This window comes from Carcharhinus amblyrhynchos, chromosome 27, assembly GCF_965287045.1.
Source record: "Carcharhinus amblyrhynchos chromosome 27, sCarAmb.v2.hapA, whole genome shotgun sequence".
Lineage (NCBI taxonomy): Eukaryota > Metazoa > Chordata > Chondrichthyes > Carcharhiniformes > Carcharhinidae > Carcharhinus > Carcharhinus amblyrhynchos.
This window is the reverse complement of record NC_137350.1, coordinates 13,551,742-13,578,638: the sequence shown is the minus strand read 5'-3', so window position 1 is coordinate 13,578,638 and position 26,897 is coordinate 13,551,742. Positions and strand designations below refer to the sequence as shown.

At 40.1% G+C, this 26,897-nt stretch overlaps 1 protein-coding gene across 1 annotated transcript in view; it reads left to right on the top strand.

Moving 5' to 3' along the window:
- Positions 1–7,758: 7,758 nt before the first annotated feature.
- sumo1 (small ubiquitin like modifier 1) overlaps positions 7,759–26,897 on the top strand; it is a 38,679-nt gene continuing 19,540 nt past the window's right edge. Inside the window, exon 1 of the mRNA XM_080213610.1 lies at positions 7,759–7,869. Coding sequence (XP_080069736.1) covers positions 7,858–7,869 — 12 coding nt within the window. The 5' untranslated portion in view covers positions 7,759–7,857. The remainder of the gene's footprint in view (positions 7,870–26,897) is intronic.

The following is a 26,897-nucleotide window of genomic DNA, read 5'->3' as shown; positions in this document are numbered from 1 at the left end:
TATGAAGGCCAGCATCCCATTTGCCTTCCTGACCACCTGCTGCACCTGCAGGCTGGGTTTTTGCGACTCATGCACAAGGACCCCGAGGTCCCTCTGCACCGTCGCCTGCTGCAGTTTTTCGCCACGTAAGTAATAGTCCTTCCTACCATTCTTCCTACCAAAGTGGACCACCTCACACTTGCCAACATTAAATTCCATTTGCCATTTCCTGGCCCATTCGCCATTCCTGGCCCATTTAGAGTAAGATTAAGAGATTTGGAGGAGATTTAGGGAGAACTTTTTTCAACCAGAGGGTGGTAGGGTTCTACAGTTCACTGTCTGAAAGAGTAGTAAAGGCAGAAACTCTCATAACATTTAAAAGGTACTTAGATGTGCATTAGAAATACAAAAACCTACAAGGCTATGGACTAATAGCAGAAAGTGGGATTAGGCTGGATGATTCCTTGCCAGCTGGTGCAGAAACGATTGACAGATAGGCCTTATTCCATCATGTAAACTTCTATGATAAGAATGTCTTAACAAATAAAAACAAAACACAAACAGTGTAGAGTTAATGGCTCAAATCTACATTTTTATAGTATTCCTCTTTAAATGCAGGAAGACATTATGATGGACACAGGAATCTCTTGTCTATTTTCTGCTTTGATTTTAAGTAGAGTCAATCTGAATTTAAGTTATTGGCTGCGTCTCCCAAAATGTTTGATTGAAGTTTTCTTTATTGTCTGGCAAAATATGTAGATGGTCAGTGCACTTGGCTGACTGCTTGTTAATTAAACTTGTTGAATTAGTCAGCGAGCAAACTCTCAAATGGGATTTCTTTGTTGTTTCAATCCAAGTCAGGCCACAGAAAATGTAGCCCATTATCTCTGTCCATGAGGTCTCCTGCATGACCACTTTGTGAATGCATCTTAGTGATGAATGTTTCAAAATGGCATTTAATTTATTATCAAGTTCTGAACTTCTGACCACCAATTTATTTTCCAGGCCAGTAACACACAGTTTGCTATACAATCAGTGTCTGCTGAAATAATGCTTGTTAATGCCAATCTTCAAAGAAACTGCTTTTACATTAAACAAAATCCTTGTAATTTCAGGACTCTTAAGTCTCGAGTTTTCTGTTGTCATGCCTGTACCTGAAATACTTGCTGGTGGCAATATGGACTCCATAACAATTTTGGGAATATTTACTATTTGCAATTTATTTCCAAGACCATGCTGAGAGCAACAGACAGAATAATAAACACTACAAAGGTTCAATTTTCACTCTGTGCAAGTATGTTGTGATTAAAATCAATCATACCTATTTTAAAGGGCAGCATGGTGACACGGTGGTTAGCACTGCTGCCTCTCAGCATCAGGGACCTGGGTTCAATTCTAGCCTTGAGTGGCTTTGTGGAATGTGCATGTTCTCGTCTCTGTGTGGGTTTCCTCTAGGTGCTCCAATTTCCTCTCAGTCCAAAATTGTGCGGGTTAGGTTGATTGGCCATGCTAAATTGCCCCTTAATGTGAGGGCAATATGTGGGATTACAGGGATAGAGCCTGGGTGGGATTGTTGTAGGTGCAGGCTTGGTGGGCTGAATCGCCTTGTAGTGTACTGTAGGGATTCTGTGAAAGCCAGTTCAATTTCTATTAAATTGCAAATTTTTATTGCTCATCTGCCTGTGATGCACTGAATCAACTGTTGCAGTTCAAGTTGTGTGTGTGTCTTTCCAGTTCTGTAAATAAATATATCTATAAATAAAACCACAAATCTTTCTGGTTGTATCACAGCTTGGTATGGCTCCTGCTTTGCCCAAGACTGCAAGGAACTGTGAAAGGTCGTGAATATAGCCCAATTCATCACGCAAGCCAGCTTCCATCCATTGACTCTGTTTACACTTCCCGCTGCCTTGGCAAAGCAGGCAGCATAATTAAGGACCCCACACACCCCAGACATTCTCTCTTCCACCTTCTTCCTTTGGGAAAAAGATACAAAAGTCTGAGGTCACGTACCAACCGACTCGAGAAGAGCTTCTTCCCTGCTGCTGTCAGACTTTTGAATGGACTTACCTTTCATTAGTAGATCGTTCTCTACATCCTAGCTATCACTAACACTACATTCTGCACTCTCTTGTTTCCTACTGTATGAAGAGTATGCTTTATCTATGTAGCGCGCAAGAATACTTTTCACTATGTTAATACATGTGACAATAAATCAAATCAAAGCTAGTCTAAGATTACACTTAGTGTTTTCCTTGGCTTCTTGGTGTACAAAAAAACTTTTGGTATTTTAAATAATCTCTACTAAATGATTTGAAGTTAATATATCAAGATTACATTGACCCATAGGCACAGGTTTAAGTTTAGCTTAATGGAAACTAAGGAAAAAAATAATTGAACTGGAGCTGACTTCTGATTTTTGCCACCGGTGACATAATCAAGTTCATGCCCATAATGGGTGTGAACCTGATGTCATTAACCCCACAGCCCATTCACCATAAGTTGACCCCCTTGCTATATATTTAAATCAGGTTGACGAGATATTCCTCAGAGTTCTGATGGGAATTGAGAGTATAGTTGAAGACAAACACACCCTTGCGATGAGGAGGAGGTGGGAATGTGAAGGGATTTAGGATACAGCTAGCATCATACACTCTCAAATTTTTCCTCAGATGCTGAAGAAAGAATCTATATAAATAAAAGTCTTAGGCTGGTATTTACAAAGAAGGTCCCTTTGTGATGGCTGTTGGATAGGGTGGAACATCATATTGTCTGCATCCATGAGCCTAACCCATATCCCAGGTTCAAGGATGTTTGAATATTTAACATCACCTGTTCAGCTAATCCATTTGATGACAGGTGATAGGGTATTGTCCTAATGTGTTTGATTCTATTGGAAGACATGAAGGTCTGAATCTTGGTGCTTGTAAGTGCATTGCCTTTGTCAGAGACCAGGACTTCAGGTATCCCATGTGTGCAGAAACGTTGTAGTTTCTCAGTGGTAGCATGGGAAGTGGTGGAGCTCATGTGATGTATCTCCAACCATCGAGTGCGCATTGACTATAATTAAGAACATGGAACCCAAAAAAGGCCTGGTGAAGTCCACATGCACTCACAACCAAGGCCCACCATGGATGTCGGGAGACTGAGGGGGGAGTACTTGATTCTCTTGGTATGACTCACACTGTCTGACCAAGTTGATAATGTCTGCATCATTGCCGGGCCACCATACGTAGCTCCTGGTTAGCATTCTCATCTTTGAAGTTCCAGGGTGGCCGTGGTATAATTTCATAAGTATCAGCCATCGCTCTGGGTGAGGGATAATTACATGGGAACCTCAGAGGATGATCCTTAACACTGAGCTCGTCTTTCATCATTAAGTAGTGTTTCGTTTCATCTGATAGCTGTCCTCTGAATCCTCCATGTAATATATGTTTTAATTTGGATAGAATTGGGTCATTTTGCATTCAGGCCTTAATTTGCCTTGCAGACATTGGCAATGTGTTCAGAAAATTGAGGATCATCACGACCTCTTCCACAGCTGGCAATGAAGCTAGTAATGGCAAACAACTCATTGCATTGGCATTAGCTATCCAAGTCCTGGGCAGTGCCCTAGGAAGTATTCACAAGCTGCCAGTAACAAGACCCAACTCTGTATCAAGATGGAGGCAATAGGGGAAGGGGCGGGGGGGGCACTTGGCTTGTCTTCTTTAAAAAGTCCCATCTATGGTTTATGATCAGATTCTATGATGAAGCATTTACTGATGATGTATTGATGTAATTTTTTAATGCCGAAGATAACTGCCAACCCCTCTTTCTCGATTTGGGAATACCTCTGCTCAGCGTCCAAGAGAGTCCTGGATGCATATGGAATAGACTTCTCTGTTCCATCTCTCCAGCGATGTGCCAGTCCTGCTCTGATCTCATCAGGGAAAGCATCACATGTCAAGATAAGGTCCTTTTTGGGATTAAAATAGACCAGTAAATTAGAGGATAAAAGTTTCTGTTTAAAGCTGTTGAAAGCCTCAAACTGTGGCACCCCACCCAGACCATCTTTGATGTTTGTATAGTAGGGTTTGCAAGAGGACCAGTAAATAAGCAAAATTTGGAATAAACTTCCCGTAATAATTCACTGATCCCAGGAAGGATTTCAATTCTGTAGATTCCTTGGATTGGTGTCCGCTTAATGGCCCACATCTTGTCCTCCACCAGATGAAGGCTTTGCCATCCACCCAATAGCCCAAATATGTCACAGCACTTGCATGGAAGACATTTTTCCCCTTTTCAGGCATACCCAACCTCTGAAAATTGTCATAAGACCTCTTCCAGGTTTGCCTGGTATTTGCATGCCAAAGTTCCTGCGACCAAGACATTGTCCAGGTACACCACTACCTGAGGTACCCCTTGGATTATGTTCTTCATGACCCATTGAAAACTGTGCATGTAGACAAGACCCTGAAGTGTACTTGTATATGTCTTTGTGGGTATTGTCACATACTTTTGATTAGGGTCATCTAATTCGAGTTGAAGATGTGAATTGCTGATGTCTGACATCAAAAATGCTTGGCCCCCAGTTAACCTGGTATTCAAGTCTTCAATCTGGGGCATGCAATATCAGTCAAGTTTCGAAACCCTATTAACAATAAATTTGTAGTCTCCAAAAAGTCAGACCGACTTATCCAGTCCCAAGTCAGCAGCAGCAGGTGCAACTCATTCCGTGAATTGTTATGGGTCTTATTATGCCCAGCTTTTCCAGGCATTCCAGTTCCGACTCTATTTTTTCCAATCTAGAATATGGAACTGATCTCGCTCTAAAATAATTAGGCATAGCATCGGGTCGATGTAGATCTTAGCTTTGGCTCCCCTTATTTTCCCAAGGCCATCCTGGATAACTACAGGGTACTTATTGAGGACTTTGGCTCCAACACGTCAGATTGAACTGGTTGTACAATCTCTTGCCATAAGTCCTTGTCCTCATACAATGATGAATGGAAGTCAAGCTGACTCCTACCTGTAAGTCACTGGATAGCTGTAGTGTCCTTTATCTGCAATGGTTTACCAATGTAGGTGGCCAGTCTGGTCTTTGTGTTTTCTAAGTTCAGGAGCTGAATACCAGTTCAAAGGTGATCATAAGTTTGCTTCCCAATAATGGAAATGGCAGACCCCATTCTGTTTTTAATGGGTGGCCATTTATTAACAATTCCACCATTGGCAACCTTGATGAGGAGATGTGATTTTACTGCAGTGTCCCTATCCTTGGTCATACTTGCAAGGTATGGTCCTGTATTGGCTTTGGTCTTTATTGAAAATACCATGTGTTTTGACTCCCTATATTTTTGCCTTGGCTGTGGTCTTATGCAGCACTTGCAATAGTTCACTGTCTGGCACCTACAACCTTCTGGAATATGCTCCCTAGCAGTCTGAAGGCTGTCCCTGCTCTTGACACCCTGGTGATACAACTTGAGCTTCACTGCTAAGGGATTCTGTGATATATTATCAATCCCATCATACTCAGTTAGGGATGGATGTTGCATGAGGCTCCTCCCTCCAATCAGAGGACACTGCTGTCTGACATCCCCTGTAGTTCCTTTCTCTGCATTCTCCAATGATAGAGCTATCTCAATGGCCTTCTTCCGATCCAAATTGGTTCTGCCAATGTCTTTTTGGACTGTCACAATTTTAATTCCACAGACCAGTCTGTTTTGACTCCCTATATCTTTGCCTTGGCTGTGGTCTTATTCAGCACTTGCAATAGTTCACTGTCTGGCATGGCATAAACATCAGCGCTACAGAGAACTGGAAATAGGATGACATTTATACTGTTGGAGGGCCAGGGGTGGTGAGCAGGATTCGATCTGTTGGAGCTGGATTGACGGCCAGCGATAGAGAGGTGGAGGCTAGGGAAAGATTGACAAAGATGTCATAGACAAAAGGAACATAAATGGTGGTGATCATGGCTGAGGAGGTACTGATAGTGGCACATTAAGAGATTAGAATGTGTTAATGGCAGCTCAAAGGAAAGCACTGTAACAAAGTACAACCTGAAGCAGGTAACAGATTGCCCGGGTGGATCGGAGAGAGGGGAGATGGTGGTAAGGGAAACAAGATGGAAAGTGGGATAAAAAGTGGATTTCCGCCATCTTCACTCCATTTTTAAGTCCACCAGTTTATTTTCGTTGTTTCCATTGATTCATTTTTCCATTCCTTTTTTTATCTCACATTCCATTTTTTCCCCCTTACCAATGTCACCTCCTCCACCCCACCCCTGTCACTTATTACAAGTTGTCCTTTTTCACAGTATTTACCTTTGTTCTGCCATTAACACAACCTAATCTTTTATCCACTATCAGCACCCTTCTTAGCCATGATCACTACCACTTGTATTCTCTTTGCCTTTTTGTCTATTGACATCTCTGTCAATCTCTCTTGAGCCTCCATCTATTGCTGGCCCTCTGTCCCACACCAAGCACCCACCTACAGCCCCTCCCCCATCCCATCACACTCCTCTCCACATTATAAATCTCATCCTATTATCAGTTCTCTTTAACTGACGAAGAGTGACCCAGACTTAAAACGTTAGCCCTCTTTGCTCTCTGCAGATACTGTCAGATATGCTGAGATTTTCTGGCATTTTCTGCTTTGGTTTTTGATCTTCCAGCTTGTTTCTTGTTTTTCGAGATGCTGGGGTTGCTGTGTCTTCTCCTACCTTGTACTCTGACGGCTCCACTTTGTTATCTCCCTGCCCCTCAGCTTTTACTTAACTTTGTTTAAAAGCTGTTTATCTCAAACAGCATTCATGTTAGATATGTTTTGCTCTTCAATTACTACTTGATGAGTGCCTTCAGTGTTTCAAACACATAGCTTGAACTGGCTGCCTTTTCCAAATGCCGCCAAGAAACAATACTTTTCACTGAATCCCAATACATATGACAATAATAAATCAAATTAACTTTTTAACACGTCAGAAGTCTACCAACCCGCCCTGCTCTCCTGCATACCACAAATGAAAACTAAAATTCTTGCAAGTTAATACATGCAACTCCTTGCAAGCTGTGTCTAGCATACTCTCTAATTCTATCTCTTACTCTTGTTCCAGGCTTTTAAAACTCTACTCTAAGCCATATAAACTTTCTATCAATGCTGAATTTCAATCTCTTATTCTGTCTACACTTCCCGTTGCCTCAGAAATGCAGCCAGCGTAATCAAGGACCCTATGCACCCTGGACATACTCTTCCACCTTCTGTGGTCAGGAAAAATACAGAAGTCTGAGGTCACGTACTCAAGAACAGCTTCTTCCCTGCTGCCATCAGACTTTTGAATGGACCCACCTCATTAAGTTGATCTTTCTCTACACCCCAGCCATGACTGTGACACTCCAATCTGCACTCTCTCCTTTCCTTCTCTATGAACCGCATGGTTTGTCTGTGTAGTGCACAATACTTTTCACAGTACGGTAATACATATGACAATAAAAACACACACAAAAAACTGCATAGCGAAATGTTTGTGATTAGACCTTTAAACTGGAACCATTCTGGGCCTTTCAACCAGGGTTTGAAATATAGCTTATTGCCATAGTGTGAAGTCTTTTTCTTGTGTTGCATCTGCTGGTGCGAGAGGAAAGCGCCCTTGGAACTGGTCAGCCCTCCAGTAACAGGTGGCGCTGTGGTGTCGACGGTGGGCAGTAAAGGGGGGGGAGGAGGGAAACTACAACTCCCAGAATGCATTGGATGTTCGGGGTCAAGCGCAGATGGTTGAGTGCGTCATGACGTAAATGACGTTTGCCCGTGCTGGGTCGGTGCGCAGAAGTGGCCGGTGAGAGTGTTGATATTTATTGGTGATTGGATTCCTTTAAAGCACATCTGCCCGGCGTTAAGATGTCCGATCAGGTCGGTATTTACAATATACGTATATTAAAAACGCGCATCGAGCTGGTGGGTTATATTGTGTTTCGGTCGCTGAGAGTAAGATTATATTCAAACGCGGGGGTTCAAATGGAGGCGGAAGGAAAGGGAGCTGAGTGAGGTTTGGGTGCGCGCCTAATGGGTCGGGGACGCGCCCTGGAGCTCTGTTTTTAGTCTAAATTTGTTGCATAATGTACTTATGGTGATAATACAACTTTAAGGGGATTTCAAATGTATTTAAGGACTGAATAGTAAAGACGAGATGGAACTGGATTGCAGCTCAATTTTGATTGTTGTTGTTGTTGGCCTGTTGTGTGTCCACAGTACCTATGCATAGTTGGTATTGAATCTTTTAAGAGTTTATCATGAGATTCGCAGGTTGTGATTTGTAGTCAATATATTGGGCAATATTTTAGAGAGTGAGCGATTGATTAATCCATGAATAGTAATCAGGACTACTCATTTTTCATAAAATGTATTATGCATATTCCTGCTGTGTTTCTCACAATCAGAATTGTTAACTCTTGAGGATTTTGAGATTATTTAATTAAAATAGTATACTAAAACTAGTGAGCAAAATTGAAGGTTTCTAGCCGCACAATGGCACAAAAAAAGCCTGAGGTGTCTATGGTTAGTAATATGTGTGCCTATTATTAATAACTGCCACTTGAATCTGATTTTTTTTCAATCATACCTTCTGTATAATTCTACATCATTTGTGACAGCACCAGCAATGTTTACAATCTATGTGGTTTATACTTGTTTGAGATAAAAACTCCTCTATCACCAACATAATTTATCCTGTTTGATAAACTTGGTAAGTTATATGAATTAATACGTATTTATGTATGTAGCTTGAAACTGAGGTATACAGCATTTGATAAGTGAATGAAATTTTAACTTGCTTAAGCCAAATACATGTCGACTCTACAAGTTTATTCTTTTGTTTATTTAATGGCAATAATAGTCTGAGCACATAAGCTATGTGTCACTCTTACCAGATTCAAGTTGTACTGGTTGGCTTGAAAGCAAGCTTATTACTCCTCTTAAATCAGTATGTTGAGATGAGGAGCTCTCCTAAAGCTTTATACTGAAGTTTCTGATATTTTAACATTCCAGTTGTTTCAAAAGCCCAACTGTTTTTGTTGTCCAACTATTTAAGGTCAGAAACGTCTCTTCAGTTTAAAAATGAAGAATGTTTGTTCTCACCATTTTCATTCAGTGAGATTGTGTGTCTAAAATACAAAATTTTATAGCAGATTAACATAGGAATGATGGATAGCATTCTTTCAGTAAGGAGAACTCGCCCCCAACTGTCCTTTTTTTATATATGTAGACAGATAGATACAATGTATATATGTATGCACTCACACAATTACATTTATTGAGACTTTTCAGTTTCAGACAGTTTCTCATTCAGACTTTGGAGGTCAGGTACAATTGAAGTCAGCTACAGATCAGTGAGTGATTTTAATTGTAGGTTGTACAGTTGGCCATATTTCTGGTCTAGAGGACTAAATAAAAGTGATAAAATTGGAAAACTTATTGAAGCATTCACAACCAGAAAGAATACTGATTTGTATCGATTGTATAGAACCACTTTTGTACTTCCACAGTGAATAGAAATCTGGAAAGCCCAGTCCTGATGATGGGAACAACATCAAAAATTCTGCTATCATGATGATTTAATGTATGTATGTAGAATATTAATCTTTAATTCCATTGGCTATCAGATATTGAACTTTTTTAAAAGGACTTGCCAAACAAAGACATGTCTTTAAAATGGCCGCAGAAGTAACCTGACTTAGAAATTGGCCAAATGTGGAAACCCCTGAACGTGAACTTAGCTATAGGCAGTTTCCCCGATGGACTTCATACCTGTTCTTAGCGACAGTCAACAATATGTAAGGAAAATGGACCACGAGACTTCCTGACTATGGAAGCTACCAAGAGCAGTGGAGGACAAACAAAGCTATTATGCAAGGAGAGTACTAAGCACCCCCTTCAGTTTCACTAGCATCTTGATAGCTTTGACAGTGGGAGATCAAAGCTCATCCCATCACCATGGGTTACCCTCCATTGTATATCAATAACAGTTGTCACGTTACTAAAATGTCTTTCTGAAAAATTATGATATTAAACTTGTCTGTTACTGGAACAGAAGAAGAGGCCTGCAAATGGACCAGTAACAGCATCCCTCCTATCTATCTCAAATTCAGAGCCCTATCTCTGTCATGTTTTGGAATATGCCATAGCAAAATTCAGTCGAAAGAAACTCTGCCTGTTTATATCATACTGGGCTCAACAAGTAGAGAGGTTCCGTGGACATATCAAAGCAAAGCAGCATTTCCAGGGAGAAATGAGGACCACAAAGAACTGCTTCAACCATGAACAATAACAAATGACTCATAAATTAACTCTTTTTATGTTTCTTATCACCGATTCTTAATTTGTCCAATAGTTAACCACCTTCACTGTGTAACTTCTAATTTTTCATGCCTGCGTGTGTGTTGCAAAAATTAGAAGCTATTATTGCCTTTTTCAAAAATGTATTTTCTTTACTTGGGTGGGTTATTAGAGTAATGAAATTTAACTCCTTTGTGTTCAAACTCAGGAAGGCCTGTCAGACGTGAATTTGCAATCAGCATGTAAATGGTTAAACAGACACCGAATTGACACTTCTGTCCTCCAATCTTAAAAAAAGTTACCTCAATCAAGGAGTGGGAAAGGGCAAGTCTGACGTGTCTTCACTTGGTCATAGCACCATTTTTATTTTTAATATTTTGATTTTACATTATTTCTGGTTAAGTAACAAAAATTATATTTGAAAAGCAGTGGAGTAAAATTGATTGAAGCATTCATTGGGGAAGCTGGGGCATTGTGCTACAGTTGGCCAGTAGGTACAGTTACAAATTGACAATTTTACTTGGGCAGTTTTCAGTACATAAGAACATAAGAACATAAGAAATAGGAGCAGGAGTAGGCCATCTGGCCCTTCGAGCCTGCCCCGCCATTCAGTAAGATCATGGCTGATCTGTCGTGGCTCAGTTCCACTTTCCCGCCCTCTCCCCATAACCCTTAATCCCCTCTCTTATCAAAAACCCATCAACCCGCTTCTTAAAAATATTTAGCGAGGCAGCCTCCACCACTTCAACGGGCAGAGAATTCCAGAGATTCACCACCCTTTGAGTGAAGAAGTTCCTCCTCAACTCCGTTCTGAACCGCCCCCCCTTTATCTTGAGGCTGTGCCCCCTAGTCCTACTGTCTTTTTTGAGCGGGAAGAGTCTTTCCACCTCTATCCTATCCATCCCATTCATCATCTTATACGTCTCAATGAGATCTCCCCTCATTCTTCTAAACTCTAACGAGTACAAGCCTAGTTTATTCAGCCTCTCCTCATAGCTCAACCCCCTCAACTCCGGTATCAGCCTAGTAAACCTCCTCTGCACTCCCTCCAAGGCCAAAATATCCTTGCGCAGGTGCGGCGCCCAAAACTGCACACAGTACTCCAGCTGCGGCCTCACCAATGCCCTATACAGCTGCAGCAAGACCTCCCTACTTTTATATTCAATCCCCCTCGCTATGAAGGCCAGCATCCCATTCGCCTTCCTGACCACCTGCTGCACCTGCAGGCTGGGTTTTTGCGACTCATGCACAAGGACCCCGAGGTCCCTCTGCACCGTCGCCTGCTGCAGTTTTTCAAATGTGCAGTGCAATAAAAGTAGACAGGCAGTAGGCATCAGCATAAGATTTTAAACATAACGAACAATGCCTGTTTCTGGAATGTGATCTTTCTCTATGGTGACACTACAACTGCAGCGCAGTGACTCTTATGACGCAACACAAACAACACCACAGGAGATCTCCTAACATGCGAGTCCCTGGAAGCGTGGGGGATTTTAGTTTAATCAGGCAGCATGGTTGGTGCAGGCTTGGAGGGCCGAAGGGCCTGTTCCTGTGCTGTAATTTTCTTTGTCCTTATTTGTATATGAGTGCTATGTATATGTGGATACGTATTTACAGCATACGCATGTCTGTAGCAACGGCTATTGGTTGTGATTAAGAGCAGAGTCTTAGTATTGTTTTTGACTACGTAATCCAGAAACTGTTTCATTTTGTTGGGGTGGTAATGAGAAGTTATTTGCTTTTGATGTTAGCTATAAGGTCAGTGGCCCCTGGGTTATATGACTTTGGATTGGAGAATCAGCACGGTTATAATTGAGACAAATTTCTGTTAGCATTAAGATACTAACCAAATTGATGAATTTGCATTTGTTTTGATGGGAGCACGAATGGCAGTTACAGCTATAATAGTTTTAGTCTCAGACCAGTACTGCTGACCACTACTCTATGTGTGCAGCCTTACTGAATTTGTCCAAATACGATATCTGAAATGCATCAGGGCTATCATGTACAGGAATTGTTACATAAAATTTGTGGGAAAATTCTTAGAAGTGTAATGTTTGTATTATTTTAGCTTGAACCTGAAAAACATCAATAAGAAGATAGTTGAACCAAAAGAAAAGCACTGGAGACTTGCCAATGACTTTTTCCTGAATTCAGTCATGGTGTAAACTGTACACATCTTTTTTGTTTTCTGAGATAGAAACAGGATTGGGGTGTTCAGATGTTAAAGCCTGCTCTGCCATTCAGTTAGATCATAACTGATCTGAACCGCAACTGCATGTACTTGTCATAGCTCCACATCCCTTGATGCCCTTGCATAAAAATCTCTATTGATCTGAGTTGCTCAAGCCCAGTTGTCCCCAGCATCCCCACACCCTATTAAGAGTTGCAGATATCTACTACACTTTGTGAAATAGTGTTTCCTGATTTCCCTCCTGAATGTCCTTGCCCTAATTCTAAGGCTAAATCCCATTGTTCTTTATGCTGCCAACACAGGTGTGACACTTGGTTAGATTAGGATTATTCTTCATTCTACTATAGTCAAGAGAATACTAGCCAATTTTAATTAAACACTCTAAATCTGATATTCTGGAGAATATATGCTGCACCCACTCCTTCCTGAGCTACAAAGTCCAAAACTGAACACAGTACTCAAGATGATATCTGACACATATACACAGTTGAAAGACTACTTCCTACATTTGTGATCCAGCTCCTTCAGAAAACCCAACATTATATTAGTCTTGATTGCTATTAGTACCTGTTTGCTCATTTTTAAAAATTCATTCATGGGACATGAGTGTTGTTGGCTGGTCAGCATTTATTGGCCATTTCTAGTTTCCCTTGAGACGATGGTGGGGTGCTGCCTTTTGAATCGCATTCAAAAGGTGGTCATTGATGAAGCAGCTGAAGATTGTGGGGCCTAGGCTACTATCCTGAGGGACTTCTGCAGAAATGCCCTGGAGCTGAAATGACTGATCCTCCACCATCATCTCTCTGTGTAGCAAATTTGACTCCCACCAGTGGAAAGTATGCCCCCTTACACCTATTGATTCCAGTTTGCTAGGGCTCCTTGATGCCACACTCAGTCAAATGTGGCCTTGATGTCAAGGACTATCATTCTCTCCTCACCTCTGGAATTCAGCTCTTTTATGCATATTTATACCAAAGCTGTAATGAGGTCAGGGGGAACTGAGTAACCCTGGCCAAACTGGGCATCACTGAGCAGGTTATTGCTGAGCAGATGCTGCATGATAGCACCGTTAATGATCCCTTCCATCACTTTACTGATGATCGAGAGTAGACAGGGCAGTAATTGGTCGGGTTAGATTCATCCTTTTTTATGTACAGGACCTACCTGGGCAATTTTCGGCATTGTTGGGTAGATGCCAGTGTTGTCACTGTACTGGAAGAGCTTGGCTAGGGGAGTGGCAAGTTCTGGAGCACAAGTCTTCAGTACTATTGCCAGAGTGTTATCAAGACCCATTGCCTTTGCAGTATCCAGTGCTTCCAATTGTTTCTTGATATCACTTAGAGTGAATCAAATTGATTGGAGACTGACATCTGAGATGCTGGGGACTACTGAAGGAGGCCAAAATGAATCATCCAGTTGGCACATCTTGCTGAAGTTGCTGTGACTGCTTCAGCCTTACCTTTTGCAGTGATGTACTGAGCTGCTCCATCATTGAGGATGGGAATATTTGTGGAACCGCCGATGCTTCCTCCAATGAGTTATTTAATTGTCCACCACCATTTACGACTGGATGTGGCAGGATTACAGAGCTTAAAACTGATCGTTTAATTGAGGGGAAGCTGGAAATGTGGGAGAGCAAAAAGATATAGGGTCCAAGTACACAAATCATTTAGCCAGTATTCCAGTTTATCCTTTTTAGTTCAAAGTGACTCGCACTTGCCATATTAAACTTTATTGTTAACTTTGCCCACTCTCTGAATTTGACTACATCTCTTTATAATTTCCTGTCTCTCCTTGCACTATTTACTATGCATTCTAATATGTTGTTATCTGTAGACTTGGATGCACAACTTTATTCCTTCATCCAAGTTATTAATAAATATATTGAGAAGTTAAGACCTTAAAACAGATCCCTGGGTGGAACCATTTACCAACCTGAACATGTACCTTTTATTACTTTTATTTCTGACCTCCCAACCAATTTTTGCCACAGGTCTACTGTTCTCATTCGTTCCAATAATCTTTGTGCATTACTTTGAATGCTGTCTAGTGGTCCACGTAAATTACATCAATAGACTCTCCCTTCTTTATTATATTAGTGTCTTACTCAAAAAAAAGGTAAATTAATCAAATAAAATTAAAGTAAAATGTTGGAGGTGAATGTAAAAACAAAGTGCTGGAAAAGCTCAGCAGGCCAAGAGTTACCATTTTCTAGTCTAATATTGTGATGTCCTAAGTATGCTATGGATTGTGGGTCTCAACAAAAAGGAAAGGTGTGATTTGCACATGTAGATTCAAACTAACAGCAACAGATTTATCCTGAGAGGTGCAGTCTGAACAAAGTGCAAACTGAAAATAAAACAGCTGCCTCTGTAATACCATAATGACAGCACCATCAAATCATGTGATCAGCTCTTAAAATGACCTGCAACAACTTGAATATATAACACTCCTCCCCTTCTGTGTTCATGACAACAGATTACTATGATGTTACTCTAGACACAATTATTATTAATCATTGTACACCGTCAATAAGAAACGTGCTCAGGAGGATGTCGGTTCCTCTTTGGCTGTATATGACACTTTAGAATTTGACTGTTATTGACCTTAGAAGTATGATTTTGAACTTCAGTGAACACTGCTTTTCTTGGAACTAATTCTGTATCATTCTGACTTAGTAAACAGCAAGTACACAATCATCAGGCAACTCAGATTCACCTACGTTTTCCATAGTCATATTTACAACGTTAGGGACTAAAGAAGATGGTACTCTGGAGGTGATACAGAGAAAAAAATTTGAAATGACAACAATAAGTCAATGTGGCTTTGCCAAACTATTTAATCTATTTGAATCATTTAAGAAATTGGATCTGTTTTTGCTAAAACTGTGGCCAGTACCATTTTCTCACTCGTAGCATAATTACGTGCTAATGCTTGATCTCCTTGTTGAATTGTGCATTGTTTTCCCCTCACTTTGTACTTGCAACTTGAGATTGTTGTTGATGCTGTAATATCTGGAGGTAATAACAAATCAAATGTCGCTCTTTCTCTTTAAGGTAGTAATGTAGGTGAACTTTGGGTAGTTGCAAGAGTAGTATTTCTATAAGGTGTCAAAAAACTATTTGCACACCATGATAATGAACCTTGCTTTGTTGAAGTTTTTAAGGATTGTATAGGGGATTTTCACAGTAATTACATTGCAGTGTTAATGTAAACCGACTTGTGATTAATAAATAAACTTTAACTTTTGAACCTTTCAGCTAATCTATTGGTTGATGGATGGTTGGTGGATTTTATATGCTGAATACCATTTGCTTTTGAGATAATCCTCAAACTCTTGTGAAGTAAACTGTGAACAGTTGTCACAAACAATCTGTTCCAGTTTACCAAATCTTGCAAAAATTTTGTCAGATTTTTCAGTGGTTCATTCAGTTGCAGTAGATCTCATAACTTCCAGCCACTTTGTACATCAATTATGACTAAGAACATGTAACCCTCAAATCGACCAGAAAAATCTACATGGAATCATTGCCATTGGCATTTTAGGCCACTCCTGAGGATATGAAGGAGATGACAGTGGTGCATTTCTTATTTGTGCACTGGATTGACACTGTCTCACTTCTTCAAACTGAGTATCCAGACCCAGCCACCAAAAATAACTCTGTTAATTCCTTCATCTGAACTATACCAGGATGTCCTCCTTGTAGTTGTTCTAGGAGGAATAGTCACGGATTCCCCACAATTAAACACCCATCTGGGATGGTCAACTGTTGATACATATATGTTTTCAACTGAAGATGCAGATGTTGAATTTCAGCTATCATTTCTTTCAGTACCACATCCACCACCTTTCCCATCATGGGATCATTTCAGGTATGTCTCTGAACTTGAGAAACTCAGACAAATGATCTACCAGTGAAAAATAAAGATTATTAACAAAACTAGTTGGTGGCATCTGTTCAATAGGTAAAGGTAAGCATGATGGTACATTAATATGGCACTCTGATTGACGATATTCTGTAGTATGTGTGAAGATAAGATCAGTGACAATCCTTGCTTACGGCTAGCAAAGGTAGTTTTGAATTTAGTTGATTGTATTGCCACATGTATTGGGATACAGTGAAAAGCGTTGTTTCTTGAGAGCTGTTACAGACAAAATTTACTGTTCATAGAGAACATAGGGGAGAAAGAAAAGATAAGATGCAGAATTTAGTATTGCAGCTACCAGTAAGATGAAGAGAAAGATCACACATTCAGTGATAGGACCATTAGAAAGTCTGAAAGCAGCAGGGAGGAAACTGTTCTTGAGTTGGTTGGTATGTGTTTTCAGACTTTTGTATCTTTTTCCTGACGGAAGCAGGTGGAAGAAAGGATATCCAAAGCGTGGGATCCTTGATTATGCTGGCTACTTTCCTGAGATAATGGGAAAAAAGTAGTTGAGTCAATGATCAGTCAGTGATGTGAAATGATGACCATATGAATAATGGTGAAATTCTTGTAGCTCAAAAATTATACCTAATGCCAATTATTCTCATAGTTAGATTCAGTATTAGTAGGAGAACGCAAAGCAAAAGCTATTGGCCATTCATGCCCTGAACTCAATCTGTAAAACTACTGCCGTGAAGTGTCACAAGCAAGCAGTAATGGTAACTTTGGACTAAAATTAACCAATGCTTCAAACTTCTGCAAAGCATCTTTGATATCCTTGTGTACTTTCACATATTACAGTTGTCTAGTCCTATGATTTTTTTCACATATAGCTACATCATTGAAGCCATTTCATAATTTACTAAGTTAGGAACAAATTTGCCATCATTTACTAATCTGAGAAAGGACCTCAGTTATGTCATGTTCGGTGGATGTGGTACTTCTGAAATAGCATCCTTTTTAGGTGCTTTACGTAGATCTTTACTGTCACTAATGTGACCCGAATAATGGACTGACTTCTGGAAAAAGGCCACACTTTTCTTTCTTGATATGCAGACCATGTGCTGGAAGATGTTCCAATGTTGCTTCTAAATGATTCAAGTGCTCTTGTTCACTGGACCCTGTAATTAATATATTATCCAGGTCTTTATACACTAGAGACGCTTAAAATCGGATCCAATGATTTTTGGAATATGTCTGGTGTGTTTGTTACTCCAAAAGGCAATCTTTTATAATGAATAAGACCTTGTGAGTATTGATGCATCTACATGCATCTGTAAATATGCTTATGAAAGATCAGTCTTACTGAATTTTTGCTCACCTGATAACCCAGCAAACAAACCTGCTATTAAAGGAAATGGATATTGATCAGTACACAACATTGGATTTATGGTTATTTTAAAATCACCACAAATATGAACTGAACCATTTGATTTCTTGACAAGTGCAATGTAGGGTAGCTCAGTCATTCATTGTAATGAGCTTTAATGTACCAGTATTAACAAGTCGTATTAATTATTTTTTGACCTTGGGATGAATTGCATATGATGCTGCTCCCGCTTTGAGACTTTTTGATTGACTATTAGGCTTTAGGTTCACCCGAGCACCCTCCACTAAGTTAAGTATTGCTTCAAATTCACTTTAATGTTTATCGAGAAGGGGCTGTTTTGACATTGACTGTTCTGTTGAAAGCACTCCAGTTAAGCTTTACTTTCTCCAATCTTGATCCTCCAAATGGAGCTGGAAAATTATCACGGACCACATGGAGAGGCAACTCCGCTGTTAGTCCACGCTACTGGTCAATTCTACATTGACTATCATGTAATCTTTTGACGGCACCATTTCTTCTGTGTATGTCCTTAAGATAATTTCAGCTGGTTTTAAAGGAAGATGCTTCAGTTTTTGTTGTATATAGTCAGGAATTTAAAAGTACAGTAGCACCAGTATTAACCTCCATCCTAATAGGTTGTTCACTTTGATTCTTGGTGATTTTGAATTTGTGATTCACTCTGCGTAGATGAAACATAGAATTGGAACTTTTCATCATGTTTTTGAATACTACTTCTTCATAATTGTAATTCTTTTCCTCCATGTTATAAATTATTTTTGTAGAACGCAACTTGTTCTTTTTGAAGGTATCCAGATTTGGTTTTTCTCAAGGGAAGCTGCTGTAGCCCAACGAGCTTTTGCAACGTGGCCCATTTTGCCACACTACTTGCATTGACTATAGTTGCTCCAGCATTCACTCACTAAATGACTCAGGTTGGCATATTTGTTGCTGTTTTGACTTGGTCAGTTCCTAATTTTGGATCTTCAGTCCTGTACCAAATTGGGTAGCCTTTTCAGTAGCTAGTTCCATTGATGCCACGATTTCTACTATTGTCTTTAAGTCAAAGCATGATCAGTAAGCAATTTTCTTTGAATAACCTCAATTTGGAGACCACAAACTAGAAGATCTCAAAGAGTATCTTTTAAGGGCTCACCAAACTGTCAATGTTGTGCCAGCCTTTTTAAGTTTGTCACAAACTGAGCAATGCTTTTGCCTTCCACTTGATTCCTTCAGTGGAACCTGAACTGTTATGCGATGATTAATGGCTTTGGAGAGTAATGCTCTTCAAGGATCTTTGTCAGATCATCATTGGTTTTGATTCCAGGCTTTGCTGGATGAACCAAATTTGAGTAAATTGTAGCTTTTGCTTCCTATTATTCTGAGAAAAGCTAGTTTGAGAAATTTGTTTGCAGTTTTGTTTTGTTTGTACGTGCTCAGCGTAAGAACTCTATGATTTTGTTTTCTTTGAAAGGTTCCATGGATCCTAATAAATGTACCATTTTTCTTGCAGGCTCTAGTAACTGGAGACTGCTCAGTACAGTTTTTTATTATTGTTTTCCCAATACTCCCCTTTTTGTCACCCTGGAGACCTTTTAACTTGATGTATCCTTTCCAAACGCCACCTGGAGCCGTTTTCATTCAGAGGATGGTGGGTGCCTGAAATTCACTACCTATGTGTTGAGGCTGAAGTGCTGTAACCTGAAAGGCTACAGGCCAGGTGTTGGAAAATGGGATTAACGTAAGAACTAGGAGCAGAAGTAGGCCATTTGGCCCCTTGAGCCTACTCCACATTCAATAAGATCATGGCTTTTTGTCGACTCAGCTCCACGTACCCACCCATTCACCATAACCCCTTAATTCCTTTACTGTTCAAAAAATTATCTATCCTTGCCTTAAAAACTTGCTTCACTGGGCAGGGAAGTCCACAGATTCACAACCCTTTGTGTGATGGTTCCTCCTCAACTCAATCCTAAATCTGCTTCCCCTTATTTTGAGGCTGTGCCCCCTAGTTCTACTTTCACCTGACAGTGGCAACAACTTCCCTGCTTCTATCTTTATTCCCTTCATAATCTTACATGTTTCTATAAGATCTCCCCTTATTCTTCAGCATTCCGATGAGTATAGCCCCAGCCTACTCAGTCTCTCCTCCATAAGCCAACCCTCTCAACTCTGGAATCAACCTGGTGAATCTCCTCTGCACCCTCTCCAGTGCCAGTATATCCTTCCTCAAGAAAGGAGACCAAAACTGTACACTGTAGACCAGGTGTAGCCTTTATAGCGAGGGGGATAGAATATAAAAGTAAGGAGGTCTGGCTGCAACTGTACAGGGTACTGGTGAGGCCGCAGCTGGAGTACTGTGTGCTGTTTTGGTTGCTGCACTTGCGGAAGGATATATTGGCCTTGGAGGGAGTGCAGAGGAGGCTCACTAGGCTGATACTGGAGATGAGGGGGTTGGCCTATGAAGAGAGACTAAATAGACTGGGTATGTACTCATTGGAGTTTGAGAGGATCTTATAGAGACGTATGAGATAATGAAGGGGATGGATAGGGTGGAGGTAGAGAGATTCTTCCCGCTAAGAAAGGATAGCAGGACTAGAGGACACAGCCTAAAGATAATGGCGGTAGGGCTGTTTAGATCAGAGTTGAGGAGGAACTTCTTCACTCAGAGGGTGGCGAATCTCTGGAATTCTCTGCCCATTGAAGTGGTGAAGGCTACTTCGCTAAATATATTTAAGTCACGGGTAGGTAGGTTTCTGATAGACAGGGGACTTAAGGGTTATGGGGAGAAAGCGGGAAAGTGGAACTGATCCACTTCAGATCAGCCATGATCTTATTGAATGGCGGGGCAGACTCGAAGGGCTAGATGGCCTTCTCCTGCTCCTATTTTTTATGTTCTCACCAGCACCATATACAGCTGCAACATGACCTCACTGTTTTTAAACTCCATCCCTCTAGCAGTGAAGTTCAAAATTCCATTTGCTGCCTTAATTATCTGCTGCACTTGCAAACCAACTCCTTGTGATTCTTGCACAAGGACACCCAGGTCTCTCTGCAAAGCAGCATGCTGCAGTTTTTTTTACCATTTAAATAATAGTCCATTTTGTTGTTATTCCTACCAAAATGGATGACCTCACATTTACCAACATTGTACTCCACCTGCCAGACCCTTGCCTACTCACTTAGACTATCTATATCCTTTGCAGACTTTCAGCATCCTTCTCCACTCATCTTAGTGTCATCTGCCAATTTTGACACATTACACTTGGTCCTCAACTCCAAATCATCAATGTAAATTGTAAACAATTGCAGTTCCAACACTGATCCCTGAGGCACACTACTAGTCACTGATCATCAACCAGAAAGACACCCATTTACCCTCACTCTTTCTTTCTGTTAGTTAACCAATCCTCTATCCATGCTAATACATTATCCGTAATACGATGCACCTTTATCTTATGTAGCAGTCTTTGGTGCGGCACCTTGTCAAATGCCTTCTGGAAATCCAGATACACCACATCACAGATTCTGGATTGTCCACTGAAATGTTCTCAGAATCCCAGGAAATTAGTCAAACATGACCTTCCTTTCATGAACCCACGCTGTGTCTTACCAATGGGAAAATTTATATCCAGATGTCTAGCTATTCTTTCCTTGATGATAGATTCAAGCATTTTCCCTACTACAGAAGTAACCAGCCTACAGTTACCCACCTTTTGTCTACCTCCTTTTTTAAACAGTGGCATCACATTTGCTGTTTTCCAACCTGCGGGAACCACCCCAGAGTCCAGCGAATTTTGGTAAATTATCACTAGTACATTTGCTATTTCTCTCACTGTCTCTTTTAATACTCTGGGATGCACTCCATCAAGGGCCAGAAGACTTGTCTAGTTTTAGCCCCATTAACTTGCCCAGCACTACCTCTTTCATGATTTTTAGGTCCTTGCCTGCCATAGCCTTCCTGTCATCAATTTTTGGCATGTTATTTGTGTCTTCCACTGTGAAGACCGACACAAAATGCCTGTTCAATGCCATTTTCTCATTTCCAGTTATTAGAGCCCTCTTTTTATCCTCTAAAGGACCAATATTTACTTGTTTTATATATTTGTAGAAACGTAAGCAGCTAGCTTCCTTTTGCTGGTGCAAACGTGATGGGCTGACTGGTCTCTTTCTGCACTGTAACTTTTCAATGCTCTCATAAGGATAGGTGGAAAGGCTAGGCCTGTTTCCACTGAAGACTGAAGGAGTGAGAATTGACTTGATTGAAGTACCTTAGATTCTGAATAGTCTTGATAAGTGGACTTGGAAAGGATATTTCCTCTTGTGTGTGAGTCTAGAATTAAGGGATACTGTTTTAAAATTGTGAGTTGCCCTTATATAACAAAAATGAGGATTTTTTTTCTCTCACGTTGTGCAACTTTGAAACTCCATCTCAGAAAGTAGTGGAAGCTAGGTCATGAATATTTTTTAAGGCAGAGGTACGTAGATTCTTGTTAGATATGGAAATCAAGGTGTAGATGGGAATGTGTAATTTGACACAGATCAGCCATGATCTTACTGAATGGCGGAACAGGGTCAAGGGATCGCATGGTCGTCTGCAGTTTTTTTGTATGTTAGTCAAGTACTGTGATTTTCTCAACTGTAGATAAACGTCCTTTAATCTTCTAACGTTTTTAAATTTTGTTTCCTTCTCTTTCAATTTTGAATTAAACAGAATTGTAAAGGAAATGCATGAAACCAGAATCTAATTATCCCCGACATCTAAGAAAGTGTAAATGAAAATAAAAGCTCTCCCAATATCATTTTATTCTATATCTGTTGTTTTGCCCCAACAATGCACCCCATAAAGCAACTTCACCCCTAAATCCTTGAACTTGAATTACAGTTCTTTTTCCCTAAACTCTGGAGATGCTTTCATGCTGATGTTTAAACTACATACAGTTTCAGAACAATGTCTTTTTACTGATCTCCCATTTTTATGTTCAGATTAGAAAAGAGTTTCTTGTCGATATGCTAGATTTAATCAATCCCTAAGAGGACCAAGGGATTGATTAAGAAGGGAAAAATAGTTTATGAAAGTAAGGTAGTGGGGAACATAAAAACTGACTGTAAAAGTTTCTACGTAAAGAGAAAAAGATTGACAATAACGAATATAGGCCCCTGACAGTCAGAAATGGGAGAATTCACAATGGGGAATAAAGAAATGGCTGAGGAATTAAGTTTGTACTTTATTCATGCTGTCCTTCCTGAAGACTGAAGCAATGTACCAGAAGTGCTGAGAGAAACATTTTATTTAGTGAGGAGCTGAAGGAAATTAGCATCAGTAGAGAAATAGTTTTGGAGAAATTGATGGAACTGAAGGTAGATAAGTGTCCAAGTTCTGATCATCTTCATCCCAGAGTAGTTAAGGAAATGGTCCTGGAAATAGTAGATGCATTGGTGGTTATTTTCAAAATTCTTGGGACTCTGGGATAGTTCCTACAGATTAGAGGGTAGCTAATGTAAGTCCACTTTTCTAAAAGGGACATGGAGCGAAAACAAGGAACTATAGACCAATGAGTCGAATGTTGGTACTGGAGAAGTTGCTAGAGTCCATTATCAAGGATTTCATAACTCAGTATTTCGAAGGTAGTGGTATAATCAAAGTCGGTATGGATTTACAAAAGGAAAATCATGCTTGATGAATCTATTGGAATTCTTTGAGGATGTAACTATTGGAGCTGACCAAGGAGAGCCAATGGATGTGGTATATTTAGACTTTCAGAAGGCTTTCGTCAAGATGTCATATAACAGATTACTATGTAATGTCTTGAGATGGTTAGAAAGCTGGTTAGCAGATAGGAAGCAAAGAGTTGGCATAAATAGATTTTTTTCTGATTGGCAGTCAGTGACTAGTGGGGTTCCACAAGGATCTGTGCTAAGACCCCAAGTGTTCCCATTACATATTAATAATTTGGATGAGGAAGCTAAATATTATCTCCTAAGTTTACAGATAATAGAGTTGGGTGGGAGGGTGAGCTGTGAGGAGGATGCAGAGATGCTTCAGTGTGATTTGGACAGGCTCAGTGTGTGGGCATGTGCATGGCAGATGCAGTATAATGTGGATAAACGTGAGGTTGTCCACTTTGGTAGCAATAATAGGAAGACAGGTTATTACTTGAATGGGTATAAATTGAGAGAGGTGGATACTCAACGAGACCTTGGTGTCCTTTGTGCATTAGTTGCTGAAAGTAAGCATGAAGGTACAGCAGGCTGTAAAGAAGACAAATGATATGTTGGCCTTTATAGCAAGAGGATTGAATGTAAGGATAGGGATGTTTTGCTGCAATCATAGAGGGTGTTGGTGAGGCCGTACCTAGAGTATTATGTGCAGCTTTAGTGTCCTTGTCTGAGGAAGGATGCCCTTGCTACAGAAGGAGTACAGCGAAGGTTTACAAGTCTGATTCCTTGGATGACAGGTCTGTCATATGAAGAGAGACTAAGTCGGTTAGGATTATATTCACTGGAGTTTAGAAGAGTGAGAGAGCATTCACAGAAATTTATAAAATTCCAACAGGGTTAGATAGGGTAGATTCATAAAGAATGTTCCCACTGGTGGGGGAGTAGGGGTCATAGTTTGAAGATATGGGGTAAACCTTTTACGACTGAGGTGAGGAGTAACTTCTTTACCCAGAGAATGGTGAATCTGAGAACTGCATTATCACAGAATGTAGTTGAGACCAAAATGTTGTCTGATTTCAGAAAAAAATAGATATAGCTCTCAGGCTAAAAGGATATGGGGGGAAGGGATGATTTAGGATATTGAATTTGATGATCAAAATTAATGGTGGAGCAGGCTTGAAGGGCCAAATGGCCATCTCCTGCTTGTAGTTTCACTGTTGTATTGAGATCAACGCAACAGGCACAGCGAAATGAGTGCTCTTCATTGCTCAATCTGGCTCCCTCTATCAGTAGCCAGATTATAGGCTCAATTTTTAGAGAGTCTGGTGGGGATTGGTTTCTGAAATGTGAGCAGCGGATGAAAACTTGTGTCTGCTGTTTGCCGAATTATTGTGTTTGCTGTAAAATGGCATGAAATTTATGGTATTTGTGTAACTGTATATTGATAGCTTAAGTGATAGAATATTCTCTATCAGTGTACATTTAACACAATATAAGAAAAAGAGTTTGTTATGGATGAATGCATAATATATGATATGATCATGTTAAATGAAATAACGGTGTGGAGTGAGAAACAGACAAGAGATGCGTTGGTTCTAACTAAAACTGCATTACATAGCTAGCAAATTTCCATTTTGATCCACTCATGGTTCTGAACTATGTAGCCCCAGCCCCTCCTTGTCACAGATGTGTCATCTGGTGTATGTTAATACAGATTAATTTTAAAATATCACTCAGATATTGTTCAGCAGCCGTTCCCCTTGGTCGAAGGATCAGTCATTAAGGGACGTAGATTCAAGGTGAGAGGCAGGAGGTTTAAGGGGAATGTGAGGAAGAACGTTTTTACCCAGAGGGTGGTGACCTCATCCTTGAAGAAGTACCTGGTTGAGTACTTGACATGTCATAACATTAAAGGCTATGGGTCAAGTGCTGGTAAATGGGATTAGGTGGGAGGTCAGGTGTTTCTTGTGTGTTGGTGCAGACTCAATGGACCACAGGATCTTTTCTCTGACTGTATTTCTCAGAAAATAACAAGTGGTGTATTTTGTAGTCCAGGAATTAAAGTAAATTTTACTTTATCTCAGAAGCAAATACTAAGTGGAAGAACTGGACCTTGGTAAACCTAGGTATATTTGAGCCATAATGATCTTTAGATTGTAGCTATCTGTCACTCCACCATTCAGTTGAGTTCATGTGTATCTCCTGGTGTTTTCTGTGGCTTTCAAATGCTCATCAACAGCTCTGAAGCAGAACAGTGAAAGGTGCTGAACAAAAAATCGTATTTGCTATGGCTTTTCAACATCTTGGTGACTAACTTAAATCCACAAATACTAGGGTGTGATAAAGAAAGCACGGCAAGTTCTGATGTGGGGTCACACCCAAAATATTAACCTTTCTTTTCAAAATAAATAAGAAAACACTATATTCTGCAATCACATAATATGATGAGCCCTTTTGAAAAAACTGTTACTACTCCACTACTGGTTTTGAAAACATGTAGTACAACTAACCATTCAATTTGCTAGCCCTTTAGAAAGCACAGTCCTTTATGTATCCCTCAATGCTCCTGTTGATGCCATGGAGCAGTTGGCTGGGTATTAATACGTTTCTCCATCAGAACCATCCTTTATTCTTATTGGAATATACATTATGTTTACCTTTTACATTTATAATTTCATATGCTTGTCAGTTGTAAGAATATGTTCTTCAAATAGCTTCTTCTGGACAATGCAATTTCAGAAAATGTTATAGAAAGCAGTGGATGTTCAAATAAAACTAGTTTTCCAATAAAAGCAACGATACACGTGTGCTGAACCCAGCAGCAGCATTTACTATATCTCTCTATTGTCTCTCTTGTTTTTCTTTCTTTTTATACCTGATTGTCACCTTTTTAAGTTTGCTACCTTTATTGTTATTTCCTCTGAGTTGTTTCTCCTTCCTGATTCTTCAGTTAACACTTGTGCATACGGCTACATGCATGCACACGTACTTTGTCCTCTCTGTTATGATTCCTATTCTTCCTTTTTCTTGACTTGTCACCAGCTTAGTGTGTGCACGCCTCTCTCTCTCTCTCTCTCTCTCCCATCTCTCTCTCATCCTCCCTTGTTCTCTTCCATGTAGAGAACTCCACAATAAAACAAGTGGCTTTTATGAAGACATAGGAAGGAATAATGCTGGAAAGAATTGACTGATAACACCACCATATTAAATTGTGACTCATTCCACATCTGTAAAAACTACTACTATTTGTGAATATCAGATTGTCCATTATGCTTAACAAAATAAATGTAGAAACATGATATAAACAGAAAATTATCAGCCTGTCTGTAACATAATTAGCACAATTTTCATGTACGCAGTAAGTTATATAATAGAAGAGTTATGGACTTCTGCACCACTCAGCAATTCACTTGTTGGGCTGAATTATTTTCCATCTTACAGTTCATCCTTTGTCAAACATAATGCAGCAAACTGTTGGTAATATTTATTAAAATATTA